Raw genomic sequence first — 18,303 nt, 5'->3', positions numbered from 1 at the left:
TGTAATCCTTAACTTTAGATACCTGCTAAGGGCTCTACATGTCTGGAGGGATTCCTCTACCCCTTAGACTTAGAGCTTTTACCTTTGCAGTGTGTGTGGAGGGCAGTGCAAGGGTATTATTTAGTATTTCTTGGAGTTGGGCTTAACAATATTTACATATTTTCAGGACCACTTTCATACAGGCTGTGGAGGGGCAGTAAAAGCAGGCAGTTCAGCTGCAGTTTTATGGCTCCTCAACCACCCCAAAGAAAGCCTACAATACAGCTGGGGGGGGGCGTTCAAACGCCAAATGCTTAGTTCGCATTTGCGGAGCATTTGTCCAATTGAAATTTTTCATTCGACAAAAGAAAAAAAACTTGCCTCCTGAGCTTTTGACAGCTGCTGCTTAAAGTAAAGTGCTTGAAGTAAGCTCTGATCTATTACTTGTACCTATAGGTAAACTTATAATAAGGCTTACCTAGAGGTACTGTAAAACAGTCGTTCCTTCAGATTCCTGTGCCATGAACAGCGGCTCCCCCATGCATGCACAGGAGTGACATCACACAGCTCCGGCCAATCACACAGCCGGAGTCCGTGGACCCGGAAGGAAGACAGGAGAAGATGGATGCGGACTGCAGCAGGGACAAGGCATCAATTGAGGGCTTCATTTGCAGGTAAGTTTTTCATAATGTGCTAGTATTCGTTGCATACTAGCACAATATGACTTTAATTTGCAGGTCATAACAATTTTTTTTCCAGTTTTCTTCCTCTTTAACTACACTTTGAAAAGCCATCCTTCAGGGGATTGCTTTTCAGAGAATAAATAAGTGTAAACATAGCTTAACAAAGCAAATAAAAAAAAGCTTTAAAACAAACCATCACTGGCCTTTGTAGCTGCTTGTATTTTGAAGCAATTCATTCTCAAAGATCAAAATAAATACTCTGTTTTAGCTGGTTTCTAAAAGTGTATAAACATCTGCCGTGTGTTTACCTTAGACACCTGGGAGGTGACCAAGATTCTGTTCTTACAGAAAGTGGAAATGATCCAATTTAGCATGTTGGTACAGGAGCTCAAACTTTGAAAAGTCAGACACCATCCCCCAATATTACTTATAATATATAGAAAAGTGACACACCTCCAATCATCCAAGCATGGGATTCTGGACTAGGGAGATGTATTAAGTGTCACTACCAATGAACTATAAAAAGAAATACATTGGTATCTGACGTTCAGCCCGCCCCTGGAAAGACGTCACCAATGACAAAACACATCAGCATTAGCTGTCACTGAAGACATCACACTTGCCTGGCTGTTACTCACGGCTGGTTTTTGACACATTTGTGCCTGTTTACAACTTATCGAAGGTACTTCTTATATATTTTAAATAAAAGGACTTAAATGTTAGCAGGCTTCTTTATGCTTGTTCATTTTTTTTATTCCCGATCCATTTGGAGCTGCTGCTGAGCAGCCACCGCCTATCTCAGATGCCAGTTTATTTTGTGCTTTTATGACTATTATAATTTATGGTCCATGCTATCTTGTAAGAAGCGTATGCTAAGTGTTGGTGCTTGGTGGTGGATTTCATCAATTAACATTTGCCCAGAGCAAAGTAATAGGTTCAGTCAATTGCCCCCTCAGCAGCCCCCACACCTAAATTAAATTATATTCACCTTTTTGTTCTTGAAGTGGAGTAAATGAAAAAGCACTGTTCAAGGCAAATCCTGTAAGAGCTTACAAATATGTAGGGACTTTACCTCCCTCCTATTTCACAGCACTTGCCTAGAAATTAGCCACTCAAGTGCCCAGCGTGATCATCTTGCCACAAGGCATGATGAACTAGACTGCACTTTGGTTAGTCTTTATAACTGCAACAGGGTAAAGGAGTATCATTATTATTATTTTTAAAAATTAAAAATGTTTTGGAATTGCCCATATAGAAAAAAAGAGACTGTTCCCTTGAACATGTGCATCTTATGTCCCTAGATTGTAATCAGAAGCGTCAGATAAGACCAAATACAGAGAATGAGATCATGCACTTCATTACCAAACTTGACCATACATGACCTGATTGGAGCAAGCAAATGTTTGTGACATTTAGACTGGGATTAACTAGTGAGTGTCAGTAAGTCGTTCCCAGCACCAACATGGCAAATATAACACAGATTTCCAGGCATTTTTATTTTTTAAAGAAAAGGGAATAGTACTTTAACTGCCTGAAAAGATTATTTAAAAGTCAACCAAACACTGTGGCAGATCTAAGCAAGGTGGAGATTTGAGGACCGGCAGGTCTTTTACCAGCTGTGGTTTGGCCGGTAAAAAAAATTTTTTATATAGACTTAAGTTGCCCATTGTAAAAGAAAAACTACCCAGTGGAAATGTTTTCAGTCTACTTCACTACTTTTTATACCCTTGTAAAATGTAATAAATTAATCTTAAATTAGCTCTTATGTAAAATGTAAAAAATATATATTGTAATTAATGTAGCAAGAAATTAGGCCACAATACAACAATAAGTTAAGTTTGTTATACAGTATATACAGAACCATTTTTGCCAAAAATAAATAGAGCTACTTGGCAGCAAGAAGTCCAAAGTACAGTATCTCACAAAAGAGAGTACACCCCTTACATTTTTGTAAATATTTTATTATACCTTTTCATGTGACAACACTGAAGAAATGACACTTTGCTACAATGTAAAGTAGTGAGTGTACAGCTTGTATAACAGTGTAAATTTGCTGTTCCCTCAAAATAACTCACACAGCCATTAATGTCTAAACAAAAGTGAGTATACCCCTAAGTGAAAATGTCCAAATTGAGCCAAAAGTGTCAATATTTTGTGTGGCCACCATTATTTTCCATGACTGCCTTAACCCTCTTGGGCATGGAGTTCACCAGAGCTTCACAGGTTGCCACTGGAGTCCTCTTCCACTCCTCCATGATGACATCATGGAGCTGGTGGATGTTAGAGACCTTGCGCTCCTCCACCTTCCATTTGAGGAAGCCCCACAGATGCTCAATAGGGTTTAGGTCTGGAGACATGCTTGGCCAGTTCATGTCCTTTACCCTCAGCTTCTTTAGCAAGGCAGTGGTCGTCTTGGAGGTGTGTTTGGGGTCGTCATCATGTTGAAATACTGCCCTCCGGCCCAGTCCCTGAAGGGAAGGGATCATGCTCTGCTTCAGTATGTCACAGTAAATGTTGGAATTCATGGTTCCCTCAATGAACTGTAGCTCCCCAGTGCTGGCTGCACTCATGCAGCCCCAGACCATGACACTCCCACCACCATGCTTGACTGTAGGCAAGACACACTTGTCTTTGTATTCCTCACCTGGTTGCCACCACACACGCTTGACACCATCTGAACCAAATAAGTTTATCTTAGTCTCATCAAACCACAGGACGTGGTTCCAGTAATCCATGTCCTTACTCTGCTTGTCTTCAGCAAACTGTTTGCAGGCTTTCTTGTGCATTATCTTTAGAAGAGGCTTCCTTCTGGGATGACAGCCATGCAGACCAACTTGATGCAGTGTGCGGCATATGGTCTGAGCACTGACAGGCTGACCCCCACCACCCCTTCAACCTCTGCAGTAATGCTGGCAACACTCATATGTATATTTCCAAAAGACAACCTCTGAATATGACACTAGGCACGTGCACTCAAATTCTTTGGTCGACTATGGTGAGGCCTGTCCTGAGTGGAACCTGTCCTGTTAAACCAATGGTGTGTATATATAATAAAATCACATATAAACACTAACAGCGCTCTGCAACTATAACACATAGTCCATATTGTGTCATAAAATATATATATATATATATATATATATATATATATATATATATAAATGTAAATGAAGAGGAACAGTCCAGCTTGCTAGTAAAATCTTTTGTGAAGATATCCTGTATACAATATTTCCGTGCTCTTAATTACATGATCGTGCACCTTCATCACACCGGCATGCCCCCCAAGCAGTGCTCACGTACCTCACTGAGGGGGATATCAAGCCATAAGTTATATACTCAGGGGGATAACTCTCCAATACCACTCCAGGTCTCCACTGGGCAGAAGGTTCATTAAGAGGGATATGACACACAGGATATGTGCCCAGGAAAATGAATTCTCTGACACCACTAAAGATCTCCACCAGGCTGATGGCTGGATCACTCCATGGATGTTTGGATTTGGTGTGAGGCTCCAGACAGGGGACACGGCGGGGTGACAACTTCACACACCGGCTCCTGTAAAACCGCTGTATGGTCTTGGCCACCGTGCTGCAGCTCAGTTTCAGGGTCTTGGCAATCTTCTTATAGCCTAGGCCAGGGGTGTCCAAACTATGGCTCTCCAGCTGTTCAGGAACTACAATTCCCATGAGGCATTGTAAATCTCTGACATTCACAGACATAACTAGTCATAATGGGAATTGTAGTTCCTGAACAGCTGGAGGCCATAGTTTGGACACCCCTGGCCTAGGCCATCTCTATGTGGAGCAACAATTCTTTTTTTCAGACCCTCAGAGAGTTCTTTGCCATGAGGTGCCATGTTGAACTTCCAGTGACCATTATGAGAGAGTGAGAGTGATAACACCAAATTTTACACAGCTGCTCCCCCATTCACACCTGAGACCTTATAACACTAATGAGTCACATGACTTCGGGGAGAGAAAACAGCTAATTGGGCCCAATTTGGAAATTTTCACTTAGGGGGTGTATTCACTTTTGTTGCCAGCGGTTTAGACATTAATGGCTGTATGTTGAGTTATTTTGAGGGGACAGCAAATATACACTGTTATACACTACTTTACATTGTAGCAAAGTGTCATTCCTTCAGTGTTGTCACATGAAAAGCTATAATAAAATATTTACAAAAATGTGAGGGGTATACTTACTTTTGTGAGATACTGAATGTTTATTGCTTCTCAGGTATCAAGTCTAGGCGATTTACTGCGAACACTGGATAAACTGATGGTGGCACAGAATTGTTATTTTACAATGATATTGTAAATGTATAAGAAAACATCTGGGAGTAGATGAACAGAGAAGCCATTGCTTTTAGTATTGCATGCCGTTAGTCTTCTAGTGAAGCTGACTTGGTTAGATTATCTTCATGTTGCAGCAGCTCCCGTAGAGGTCTATTTAAGGTTTATGATTCATATGTTTGCACGATGATTTTACCAATCTGTTTTCAATAGGCTGGAGAGGTCTATGGTTCTCTCGTATAAATTTTTCATCCTCATTCTCTGATGAGCATTGCAAACCTCGGAAGTGCTGAAGCTGTGGATGGAGATTAGAGAAATAATAACTCTCATTTAAAATGTTTCCAAAATGTTAATTTAATGGGGTTCATGCTAAGATTCCCAAGGACTGGGAAGCTGGCCAATGCCAAGGAAGGATGGTGGTTTCAAAGCTTTACGATGACTATGTCAAGGAATCAATATTTCCATATTTGTTAAAACAATCTGCTACAAAATAATTAAATAAAACTAGACATTGGTCATTTCTAAGGGGACCTAAGATGTCTGAGGGTTTTTTCTCCCCCATTCTTACATCACTGAAACGTGTGGAAAGAAAAATGCAGGCTGCCATTGCTGTCTGAAAATTCTAGTTGCCTAGCTCTCTTTGGCTTTAGTACATTTCGAATCATTAACTTGGAACCAGTATGCATAGTGACTAAGTTAGAACTCTGGGTCTGGATGCTTATCCAGCGTCAGTAACTCAAAGGGGTTGATTTACAGCCATGGCCAAAAGTTTTGAGAATGACACAAATAATAATTTTCACAAAGTCTACTGCTTCAGTGTTTTAGATCTTTTTGTCAGATGTTACTATGGTATACTGAAGTATAATTACAAGCATTTCGTAAGTGTCAAAGGCTTTTATTGACAATTACATAAAGTTTATGCATAGAGTCAATACTTGCAGTGTTGACCCTTCTTTTTCAAGACCTCTGTAATTCGCCATGGCATGCTGTCAATCAACTTCTGGGCCTTATCCTGACTGATGGCAGCCCATTCTTGCATAATCAACACTTGGAGTTTGTCAGAATTTGTGAGAACTTTTTTGTTCACCTGCCTCTTGAGAATTTACCACAAGTTCTGAGTGGGATTAGGTTCTGGGGAGTTTCCTAGCCATGGTATCAACATTTCAATGTTCTGTTTCCCAAGTTCCCAAGTTCCCCAAGTCATTTAGTTATCACTTTTGCCTCATGACAAGGCGCTCCATGATGCTGGAAAAGGCATTGTTCATCACCAAACTGTTCTTGGATGGCTCGGAGGATGTTTTTGTACCATTCTTTATTAATTTCTGTGTTCTTAGGCAAAATTGTAAGTGAGCCCACTCCCTTGGCTAAGAAGCAACCCCACACAATAATGGTCTCAGGATGCTTTACTGTTGGCATGACACAGGACTGATGGTAGCGCTCACCTTTTCTTCTACGGACAATGTTTTTTCCGGATGCCCCAAACAATCAGAAAGGGGATGACTTTACCCCAATACTTAGCAGTCCAATCCTTGTACCTTTTGCAGAATATCAGTCTGTCCCTGTTTTTCCTGAAGAGAAGTGGCTTCTTTGCTTCCCTTCTTGACACCAGGCCATCCTTTGAAAGTCTTTGCCTCACTGTGCATGCAGATGCACTCACGCCTGCCTGCTGTCATTCCTAAGCAAGCTCTGCACTGGTGGTGCCCCGATCCTGCAGCTGAATCAACTGTAGGAGATGGTCCTGGCACTTGCTGGACTTTCTTGTGCACCCTGAAGCCTTCTTTACAAATGCAGTAGAATTGTTTTTTATGGGATTAAGGTAATTTTCATGGCAAAGAGGGACTTCAATTCATCTGATCACTCTTCATAACATTCTAGAGTATACACAAATTGCCATCATAAAAACTGAGGCAGTAGACTTTCTGAAAATTAATATTTGCGTCATTCTCAAAACTTTTGGCCACGGCTGTACTAAAGTTAAGTAGGCCATTCACTTTGTAAGGAAAGTTGATAAGGGCAAGAGACCTTTCCCCAGAGATTAGTGAATGTGGTGAAATTTCACTTTGCAAAAAATACCCATCAATGTGGAACCAATCTCTGGGGAAAATTTCCTTGCAAAGTGCAAATCCCGTTTCTAAGTGCACAGCCTATTTGCCTTTAGTAAATCAAATCAAAAGTATCAAGACCATTGGTTTGACATGGAAATCACAAAACTTTAAAGTCATATTTAGATTGCAATTGTTGTCACCTTCTAAAAATAGTAGCTGCCTGTTAGTTATGCTAATAAAGTTTCTTCACTGGTTTCCTTAATTACTGATCAAACACATATATAGATCTAGCAGCCTCCTAGATTAGGTGATAGAGTGAGTGTATATAGTTTTTGATTTCTCTGCCTAACAGGAAAACAGTCAGGCAAATTTATGTGGTGTCTGCTTAACAGAGAGCTGTGATTGTTTAGCAGAGGCTGATCAGTGTGCTCTGGTGCTGCTCATGCTGTCTTGATGTTTCACACTGATCCAATAGCTATGGGGTATACTGGACAGTGGGTGGATACCTGGCAGATGAGAGCATTGGATGTCTATACAGCCCTGACCAATTAGAAGGGGATGAGCCCCAAGGTATGCTGGGTGACTGCATTTAAATCTGAGAAGCACATGAGCTCTAATTCCAGTCCAGCCCACCTCTACAGGTAGTCCAGGTGGGGAGAGGGCTGGGAGGGATGTCCACGGATCCTGTCTGGTATCACAGAGGAAGGTGGCCTGTGGCCAGGGCCTTGTGAGTACATACCCCCTAAAGGGATCCCAGAGACTGCTGTTGCTAAAGTCCCCCTCTTTGAGCTAGAAGTCAGCAAACTGGGTGTAAGCTAAAGCGGACACTGGCTAGTGTCTTGAAGAAGCAAAGTCCACTAGATTCCTTCTGCTTCAAAATGGACTTGCTTTACTCTGTACAGCATGCTGCATAGTTCTACTGACAGTCTGCTACACAGTTCTGTTGAGAAGTTGTCCTCACATGTTAATAGTTAATTTGGAGTATCCTACTAAATCCCTTCTCCTATCCAAGTTCTCCAAAAAAAAAATACAAAAACACATCCCCTAGACTGGTTATTGGAGACGAGTGGAAGAGTCTATCTATTAACCTTCTACAATGAAGTGAGCTGCCACCTAGATAAAGGTAAGCCTGTGGATGTGGTGTATCTGGACTTTGCAAAGGCCTTTCACACAGTTCCCCACAAACGCTTACTGTACAAACTAAGGAAGGTAGGTATGGACAATAGGGTGAGTACCTGGATAGAGAACTGGCTCCAGGGGAGAGTCCAGAGGGTGGTGATAAACGGGGAGTACTCAGATTGGGTGGGTGTGGAAAGTGGGGTCCCCCAAGGTTCTGTCCTGGGACCAATCTTGTTTAATTTATTCATAAATTATCTAGAGGAGGGGATATCTAGCACAATCTCGGTATTTGCGGATGATACTAAACTAAGCATGCCAATATCTTCTATGCAGGATGTGAAAACCTTACAAGCGGACCTGAACAAAATAACGGGGTGGGCAACTACATGGCAGATGAGGATTAATGTTGAAAAATGTAAAGTAATGCACTTGGGCATCAGAAACACGAAAGCAAGCTACTCACTAGGGGGGAAACCTCTGAATGAATCTAAGAAGGATAAGGACCTGGGGGTCCTAGTAGACAACAGGCTTGGCAGTGGCATGCAATGCCAAGCCGCTGCAAGCAAAGCCAACAGAATACTGGCATGTATAAAAAAGGGGATTCACTCCAGAAATAAAGAGATTATTTTCCCGCTCTACAAGACTCTGGTCCGGCCACATCTGGAGTATGCTGTCCAGTTCTGGGCACCGGTCCTCAGGAAGGATGTGCTGGAACTAGAGAGAGTCCGGAGAAGGGCAACAAAAATAATTAGGAGAATGGAGGGCATCGGCTATGAGGAAAGACTACAAACATTGAACCTATTCTCTCTGGAGAAGAGCTGATTGAGGGGGGGATATGATATCAATGTACAAATACTGTACTGGCGACCCTAGCATAAGGAACAAACTTTTTAGAGAAAGGGAATACAATAAGACACGTGGCCACTCACTAAAACTAGAGGAAAGGCGGTTTAACCTTAAAATACGTAAGGGGTTCTTTCACTGTCAGAGCAGTAAGAATGTGGAATTCTCTTCCACAAGCAGTCATATCAGCAGGGAGCATTGATAGTTTCAAAAAACTATTAGATGGGCACCTTAAAGACCACAACATACAGGGGCATACAATGTACTAACACACACACATCATAGGTTGAACTGGATGGACTGATGTCTTTTTTCAACCTCACAAACTATGTAACTATAAGTGTGTGCACCTGGCTGTGTGAAAATACCCTGTGACTGGCTGTGGATTAATCAGTGAGAGACTTGGGCACAATTATTCAAGCGGCTCCTGCGGGGGTAGTACTATATAGATATCTAGATTTCTGACCTAATTTGCCACACGCTACATTCAGTGGCTCAGAAAAAAACAAAATCATTAATAAATCATCATGACCATCTGGTAACTAGCATTTTCAGAAGATGGTTGGCAGTGGTTTCCTCAAAGTACTGACTATGTATACGTAGGGAAACGTTGCCCACTACTTTTAGTTCTTAGTATCACACTGTAATGTATAGTTATGTATGTCACTTCCTGACTCAGAGGTTGTTGGGAAAAGATCCTGGAAGAAGGAAGTGGTGGGAGTGAGAGAAGGTCTCAGCCACATGCCCTGTCCATGCTACTATTACCAGAACAGAAGAGACGATTATGCAAGTGTTTCTACATTCTAATAGTTTAACTGCATTTGCCCATAGCTTCTAGAGTGTATTGGTGAATCCTCATGATAAACAGAGTATCTCTGTCCTATTATTATTTAACATGCACAGTGTCAGATAAATAGGACTGCGTTCCATGCTGGTTGGATAACAGCTGGAGGGTCTCCTCATTACCGCATATCTTGTCTTCAAGTCTCCGGCACAAAGACAGATGCTGCATAATCCTCAGGGGCCCCTACAACTGGACTTTTCTGCAACAGTTATTTGAAGGTATCTCTGTTAATAATTAGATATACCAGGGTATATGTGCACAATTCCACCAGGACTCCTATTGGGTCCTTTGCTGATAATACAGGACTTTGCTGCAACAGCTATCTAAAGGTATATCTATTATTAACTATATATACCAGGGTATATGTGCACAATTCCACCAGAAATTCCACCAGGACTCATATTGGGCCCTTTGCTGATAATAACTGTATGAATATTGGGTGTTGTTGATCTCTTCTTGTTGTCTATTGGCTTTTATTAATTTCTTCCTATATAAAGATTGTATTATTTCTATACTGGTGTACATCTATATGTTTATGGCTAATGTTATATCTGACTGCAGTAATTACTATGCTCCTAATTACTTTGTTTAGATTTCTGTTCATTTTCCCAGGAAGGGTACTCCTCTCTATTCACAGAGGCCCTTTCCTGGGTGGAGGTATTGCCAACATTATTATCAATCCCACTTTTCCATTTAGCAAAGTTTGCCTGTTTTACCTACAGGTTTAGCAAAATATGCTATTTGGGGAGAGCCATTTTTCATAATCCCCTCCCCAGAAGTGTGCTACAGATCATGATCTTCCTACCTGCTCTGAACTGATGGTGATCGCCTCCTGGAGGACAAACCAGGTCACACATTCGGAGTATGGACTTGTTGTTAGAGATCCAAGGTATGTCCAGTAGGTTCTCTCCTTAGGTAGCAAATCTGACAGATCAAATTTCGCAAAAGGGCATTCTTTATTCTAGGAAGAACAGTCACAACACTTGTTAATAGAAATTACAACATCTGATGATAATACATTTTACTGGTATGCAAATTTATTAGTGACTAGTACAGCCCAAATTAAAAGTAGCTATATTGATGAGGCTCATGAGTCAACCATCCACCACCCTCACAAACTAATTATATCTTAGAAGATCATCTGCAGGTCAAATGCACATGTAAATTAACTCTGAATGATCTTAGAGGCATCTTAGGCCCGGTTCACACCTGAGCAGAGCAATTTTCAGGCGTTTTTATTTGAAAGTAGGGATGGGCTTGATGTTCCAGTTAAACGTAAGTTCAACTTGAACAGCGGGTGTTCATGTGTTCGCTGAACACATGAACACCCGTTGCGCTTGGCAGGAAGTTTGTCCGCCGATGAGTGCCCTATCCACTTTACGACCGGCAGGATTTACTACGGCACTCTGCCGCTTACAGGCAAAGCGACGTAGACCTATGTCGCTCGCTCCCGCCCCCGCTCGTTCCCTGGGGAGCCAGCGCGTGTGACCGGCGGCTCCGATGGCCACCGGCCACTCGCAATCTCCCGCAGGAGAGGGAGAAAGACAGACGGCTGATATAAACACAGCCGTCTGTCATTCTCCCTGAAGTAAGCACAGAGGCTATGCGATCCTGCTATATAGGATCGCATTTCTCTGTGGTTACTTCACTAGCCATGCCCCCTGACAGTTAGAATCACGCCCCTAGGGACACACTTAACCCCTTGATCACCAATAAAGTTAACCCCTTCCCTGCCAGTGTCATTTTTACAGTAACAGTGCATATTTATAGCACTGATTACTGTAGTAATGTCACTGGTACCCCCAAAAGTGTCAAAAATGTCAGTCAGGGGTCCGATCTGTCCACCGCAAAGTCACAGTCCCACAAGAAAAAAAAATCGCATATCGCCGCCATTACTAGTTAAAAAAAAACCAATAAAAATGACAAATCTTTCCCATAGTTAGTAAACGCAATAACTTTTGTGCAAACCAATCAAAATACGCTTATTGAAATTTTTTTTTTACAAAAAATATTTAGCAGAAAACAAATTGGCCTAAAATGTTAAAAAATTTAGATTTTTACATTTTTTTTCTCATATAAAAAATGTGAAAAATATCGTTATTTTTTTTTTTTTTTAAATTGTCGCTCTTTTTTTGTTTATATCGCGTTTATAGCGCAAAAAATAAAAAATCGCACAGGTGATCAAATACCACCAAAAGAAAGCTCTGTTTGTGGGAAAAAAAGGACGTCAATTTCATTTGGGTACAGCGCTGCACGCACAACTGTCCGTTAAAGTCACGCAGTGCCGAATCACAAAATAGGGCCTGGTCTTTGAGCAGCCAAGCCTCCAGGGCTAAAGTGGCTATAATGCACTGCGCGATTGCAGTGCCTTAAGTGCTTGTGATTGACCATAGCATGCACCTGACCTGTATGCCTCGGCCATTCACAGCACAATGTCCTGTGAGAGCCATGATTGGCCAAAGGCCGGGTGCCTTTAGCCAATCATGGCTCAGGGGCTAAGTCCAAGCCGCACACTATATAAGGCTGCTGCTTACACGGCAGCCGTGTATAGTGTGTTAGGAGTGAAGATTAGGCTGGTAGTTAGTGGATTGTGCTTGATGTTTAATGCAGTCAGTGCAGTGTAGTGTAGGACTGATTCATCTTGTGTAACACAGTGTGGTGCAGTCAGTGTAATGCTGTGCTGTGATTCTTGTGTAACACAGTGTAGTGGGGCCACTGAAGTGTTGGTGTATAAAACACGTCTGTTGCACCACACTGATCACTTTTTTTTTTCCATTGATATATATATATTTTTTTCAATTATTTTTATTTATTTTTTTTTGCAGCATCAGGTTCTGTTGCAGCAATATTGGTACTCCCCCTTCTGTGTCGCAGGTGCTATTACTTCTGCATCAGCAATGATTTTTTAATTTTATTTTTTTCATGACACAGCAGCATTTATTTTATTTAGGGCATAATTGCTGTCCCCCCATTTGTGTCGTAGGTGCTATTCCTTCTGGGTCAGCAGTGTTTTTTTTTTCCATGGCACAGCAGCACTAATAATATTTAGGGCATAATTGCTGTCCCCCCTTCTGCATCAGCAGTGTTTTGTTTTGTTTTCTTTTTTTCGTGGCACAGCAGCACTAATAATATTTAGGGCATAATTGCTGTTCCTCTTCTGCATCACAGGTGCTATTCTTTCTGCATTAGCAGTGTTTTTTTTTTATTTTGAATTTTTTTTGTGGCACAGCAGCATTAATAATATTTAGGGCATATTTGCTGTCCCCCCTTCTGCATTGCAGGTGCTATTCCTTCTGCATCAGCAGTGGGTTTTTTTTTCTTTTTTTTTATGGCACAGCAGCACTAATAATATTTAGGGCATAATTGCCATCCCCCTTCTGCATCACAGGTGCTATTCCTTCTGCGTCAGCAGTGTTTTTTTTTATTTTGAATTTTTTTCGTGGGCACAGCAGCACTAATAATATTTATTTATAATATTTAGGGTATAATTGCTGTCCCCCACCCCCTTCTGCATCGCAGGTGCTTTTCCTTCTGCATCAGTGACGTTTTTTTTTTTGTTTTGTTTTTTTACGTGGCACAGCAGCACTAATAATATTTAGGGAATAATTGCTGTCCTCCCTTCTACATTACAGGTGCTATTTCTTCTGCATCAGCAGTGTTTTTTATTATTTTTTTGGCACAACAGCAGCACTAATAATATTTAGGGTATAATTGCTGTTCCACCTTCTGCAATGCAGGTGCTATTCCTTCTGCATCAGCAGAGTTTTTTTTGGGGGGGCGCAGCAGCACTAATTTTATTTAGGGCATAATTTAGTTCCCCCTTTTGCGTTGTAGGTGCTATTCCTTCTGCATCAGCAGGGGTTTCCATTTTTTTTTTTTTTATTAAGCTTTTCTTTATTAAAAAAAAAGCTATAATAAAATGTTTTATAGTGCACTAAGTACAAACGTATTGCACCCAAGCACCATATTCACTTCCCACACTCTATGATAAAAAATATATAAAAATCCCCCCAAAAAATAAAATACAATATTAAAATGGTTTATAGTGCACCAAGCACAAAAGTATTGCACCCAAGCACCAAATTTCCATTCCACATTCTACAATAAAAAGTTATATACCCCTCCCCCATCATGTCCGAAAGACCAACAAGGAGAGGCAGATGCTCACAGGCCACTAAAAGAGGGCAAGCAGCCTCTGTGTCCACAGTGAAAAATGATGGTCGCAGACATGGTGTATCCTCTGCAGGCGGGCACGCTTGTCCTTTTTTTCGGTGCTGGCCGTGTTATTGAGCCACAACATGCAGAAGAGTTGGTGGAGTGGATAACTCATCCTCCTCATCCTCTGTCACCCAGGCTCATACTTGTTTGCCTTCCACCACAGCTGCCAAAGCAGCCTATTCCACAGGCTCCTTGTCCACAGCTACTCTTTGCATAGCCCCACCATCATGCACAGAGGAGTCACCTGAATTATTTGATCATAGTGTCAGTTACATGATGCTGGAGGATGCGCAGCAACTTGAATGCTCCGATATTGGTTCCCAGGTTGAGGAAGGGAACAACATGAGCCAAGAGAGAAGGGGGTGACAATGATGGACAAGAAACTAGCAGTCATGTTCCAAAGCTGCAGCATACTGCCAAGTTTGCTCCAGTGACGAAGAGGAAGGGGATGATGAGGTCACTGACTGTACTTGGGCGCCAGAGAGAATAAAGGACGAGAGTGAGGAGGAGATGGAACGCCTCCAACGAGGCAGGATGTCCTCAAGAAAAGTCTGTAGCCATTTCTGGTGGTCATACAATGCCAGTACTCGGCTGGCTGACATTGAACGGGAATACAACCTGCCCACCAACCGCCTCATTTTTGACATGCCCACCAAGTGGAACTCAACATTGGCAATGCTGCAGCGGCTGCACACGCAATGAGTACCTGTGTGAGTATGGCACAAGGACAAGCTCAGGGAAGCTTGGCTTGTTTTTGCCAGGCCAGTTACTGCTGATAAAGGATGCATGCACTGCCCTGTCACCATTTGAGGAGGCCACAAAGATGATGAGCCGCGATGATGCATGCATCAGTGACATTATCCCTCTAGTCTTCCTGCTGGAGCACAGGCTTAGTGGAATCATGGACAGGGCATTTGAGGCAGAACAGCAGGAGTAGGAGGAGGACTTCCTTTCCTCACAACGCCCCCTTTATGCAGATACCATTCCTATGGGGCCACAAAACACACAGGGGGAGGAGGAGGAGGATTGTAGCAGCATGGATGTAGAAGATAACATACAGCAGTTTCAAGGGATGGTTTTCATTCCCCAGAAAGCCCAGGAGTTGTACGTGGCTGGGGTGAGGTTGCTCCTGACAATGTGATCCTTAGCGACCCAGAGGACTCAGAATCTCATGCCTCCTCAAACTTACACTGCATGGGCTCCCTGATGCTGCAAAGCCTGCGAAAGGATCAGAGGATTCGTGGTATCAAGGAGAGAGATCATTACTGGTTGGCAACCCTTCTTGATCCACCTTACAAGGGTAAAGTTGGAGAGCTCATCCTGCCTTCGCAGAGGGAGCAGAGGATGAAACATCTTGAGGATGTCTTGAAGGAAAATTTGTGTAACACCTTTCCAGACACTGGGAGGTTACCATTTCCTGGAAAACATGTTTCTGAGGCTTCATTTGGTCAAAGGAGGAGCGTTGGAGAAGGCTGACCAATGGCTTTAAACAATTTAGTCCTCCGCGCCCAGGGCTCTTGGGTTTAGGGGCAAGAGCAGACTTGGAGACCTTTCCAATTGAGCATCTACTGGGTTACTGTTGTCTTGAGGCTGGACCACTGGCCAGAACATGCTCAATATCCAATGGAGCTACTGGCCTATCCTGCTTCCAGCGTGCTTTCCGAATGGACATTCAGTGTTGCTGGAGGTTTTGTGATGGATAAAAGAGTGCATCTGTCCAAAGACTCTGCTGACTGGCTTACATTTATCAAAATGATTCAGTCCTGGATCAACAGCAGCTATCAAGCCCCTGATGCTGATGTAACTGATTGAATTTGCTAGGGATCTGGGATACCTTGTAGACTGCCTATGCTATCTATCCTTTTCTTGAATCTTTGTTATGCTAGACTCCAACAATGTTTTTGGTTTACAGCCACCACCACCCAAAGCCCAATTTTTCTGCACCTGTATCACATGTGCATGTAATTTCAATTTTTGTTTCTAATTTTTAACAGCAGGGCCTGTTCCTGCACCGAGCAAAAGTAACTGTGAGGGGTTACAATGTTCAGGCACCACCAACACCCAAGGCACACTTTTTCTGCACCTGTATGACAAGTACATGTAATTTTAATTTTTGTTTCTAATTTTTAACAGCAGGGCCTGTTCCTGCACCCAGCAAGAGTAACTGTGAGGAGTTTGAGTTCAGGCACCACTAGGGGTGGGTGAACGGTTTGGGTCGAGCATAAGTTTGGCCTAACCATCGCCCATTTAGGTAATCGCTTAACACCTGAACTTTCTCGGCACTTAGTGGGATGTTAGCCTGCAAGCGCACAGTCAATAGGTTGTTAAGGCTTCCCTGCTGAGAGCTGAATTAAAAAAAAAATAATTGTAAAGGGGAACTCCAGCCCAAAATTAAAAAAAAACTGCGTGGGTTCCCCCCCAAAATCCATGCCAGACCCTTATCCGAGCATGCAGCCTGGCAAGCCAGGAAAGGGGGGGATGTGCAAGCGCCCCCCCCCATACTAAACAGGCCGCTTGCCCTCAACATAGGGGGGATGCTTTGGGGTGCCGCCCAAAGCACCTTGTCCCCATGTTGATGGAGACAAGGGCCTCTTTCCGACATCCCTGGGCTGTGGTTGTGGGGATTTGCGGGTGGGGAGCTTATTGGAACCTAGAAGCCCTCTTTAACAAAAGGGCCCCCAGATTCCTGCCCCCCCTATAAGAATGGGTATCAAGTACATCGTACCCCTACCCATTCACCAGAAAAGTGTAAAAAAAATAAACACACAAAACAGTTTTTGACATATCCTTTATTTTAAAATAAAAAAGTTGTGTAAATCCATTGTCAATCACGGCGCCCGCCGCACCCATCGACCAGAAAAAAGGAAAAAAAGCAAAAAAGCTCCGCTCTCAGTGAACACTTCTCACGGACTGCCTATTCGCAGTTTGACAATTCTTATATAGGGCATGGGCAGGGCCACACCGGTGACATCACCTGACAACCCCGCCCCTTGCAACGTCACCGATCCAGCATGCAACAGTCCGTGACATCACAAGGGCGGGACCACCCGGTGACTCCACTGGCGTTGCCCTGCCCATTCCCTTTTTAAGAACTGTCAAACCATGAATAGGCAGTCAGTGGGAAGCGTTCACCGAGAGAGGAGCTTTTTTTTTCGGATCGACGGGTGTGACGGGCGGCATGATTGATGACGGATTTACATTGGGGGACACTATTTTTTAAATTTTATTTTTGAATAAAGGACTTGTCTTAAGTGTTTATTTTTTTGTACACTTTTTGGGTGAATGGGTAGGGGTACGACATACCTGATACCTATTCACATAGGGGGGGGCTGGGATCTGGGGGCCCCGTTGTTAAAGGGGACTTCCAAATTCCGATAAGGCCCCCACACACAGACCCCCACAGCCCAGGGTTGTTGGGAAGAGGCCCCTGTCCCCATCAACATGGGGACAAGGTGCTTTGGGGTGGGGGAGTACAGAGCCCCCTCTGCTCCAAAGCACCCATTCACCCCATGTTGAGGGCATGTAGCCTGGTATGGTTCATGGGGGGGGGGCGCTCGCTCGTCCCCTTCCCTTTCCTGACATGCCAGGCTGAATGCTCGGATAGGGGTCTTGTATGGATTTTGGGGGGGACCCCATGCCTTTTTTTTTTAATTTTGGCGTGGGGTTCCCCTTAAAATTCATACCAGACCCAATGGGCCTGGTATAGATTTGGGGGGGACCCTATGCCATTTTTTTCTATCTGTATTGCCAGGAGCAGACAATACATTACAGCCGCGAGCAAGTATTAATGACATTTTTTCCTTTAGAAATGTCAGTATTGCTGCAGCAGGCTACATACATCATACAAATGCGCCACTTTACAGGCACTTTAAGGGGACCCCCCCCCCCCCCCAGGCACAATATTTAAAGGAATTTCTCATTTTTATTGTTTCACTTTAAGCATCATTAAAATCACTGCTCCTGTAAAAATGATATTTTTTGCATTGGTGCATGTCCCTCAGGGCAGTACGCGGGTCCCCGTACACTTTGTATGGCAATAACTTGCTTATAAGCCTTTAAAATGAGGACTTTTGATTTTTCATGTTCTTGTCCCATAGACTTTAATAGAGTTTGAATGTTCGCTAGAACTTTTCCCCTGTTTGAGATGTTCTGGTGCGAACCGAACAGGGGGTTGTTTGGCCTATAACTATTTGACAGCTTTGCAAGCATATTACAAATGTTTTAGATGCATATTACAAGTATTTTACATGTGTATTCAAACTTCAGATGTTTTTATTTTA

The 18,303-nt window shown here is 42.8% G+C and overlaps 1 protein-coding gene across 1 annotated transcript in view; it reads right to left on the bottom strand.

Moving 5' to 3' along the window:
* Positions 1-18,303, bottom strand: part of LOC309556554 (uncharacterized protein) — a 97,772-nt gene that overhangs the window by 62,328 nt on the left and 17,141 nt on the right. Inside the window, exons 5-6 of the mRNA XM_082259002.1 lie at positions 10,611-10,766; positions 5,129-5,249 (exon numbers count right to left, since the gene is read on the bottom strand). Coding sequence (XP_082115128.1) covers positions 5,129-5,249; positions 10,611-10,766 — 277 coding nt within the window. The remainder of the gene's footprint in view (positions 1-5,128; positions 5,250-10,610; positions 10,767-18,303) is intronic.

The sequence above is a fragment of the Pelophylax lessonae genome (assembly GCF_965119305.1).
Source record: "Pelophylax lessonae genome assembly, chromosome: 5".
Lineage (NCBI taxonomy): Eukaryota > Metazoa > Chordata > Amphibia > Anura > Ranidae > Pelophylax > Pelophylax lessonae.
This window is presented reverse-complemented; position numbering and strand designations above follow the sequence as displayed.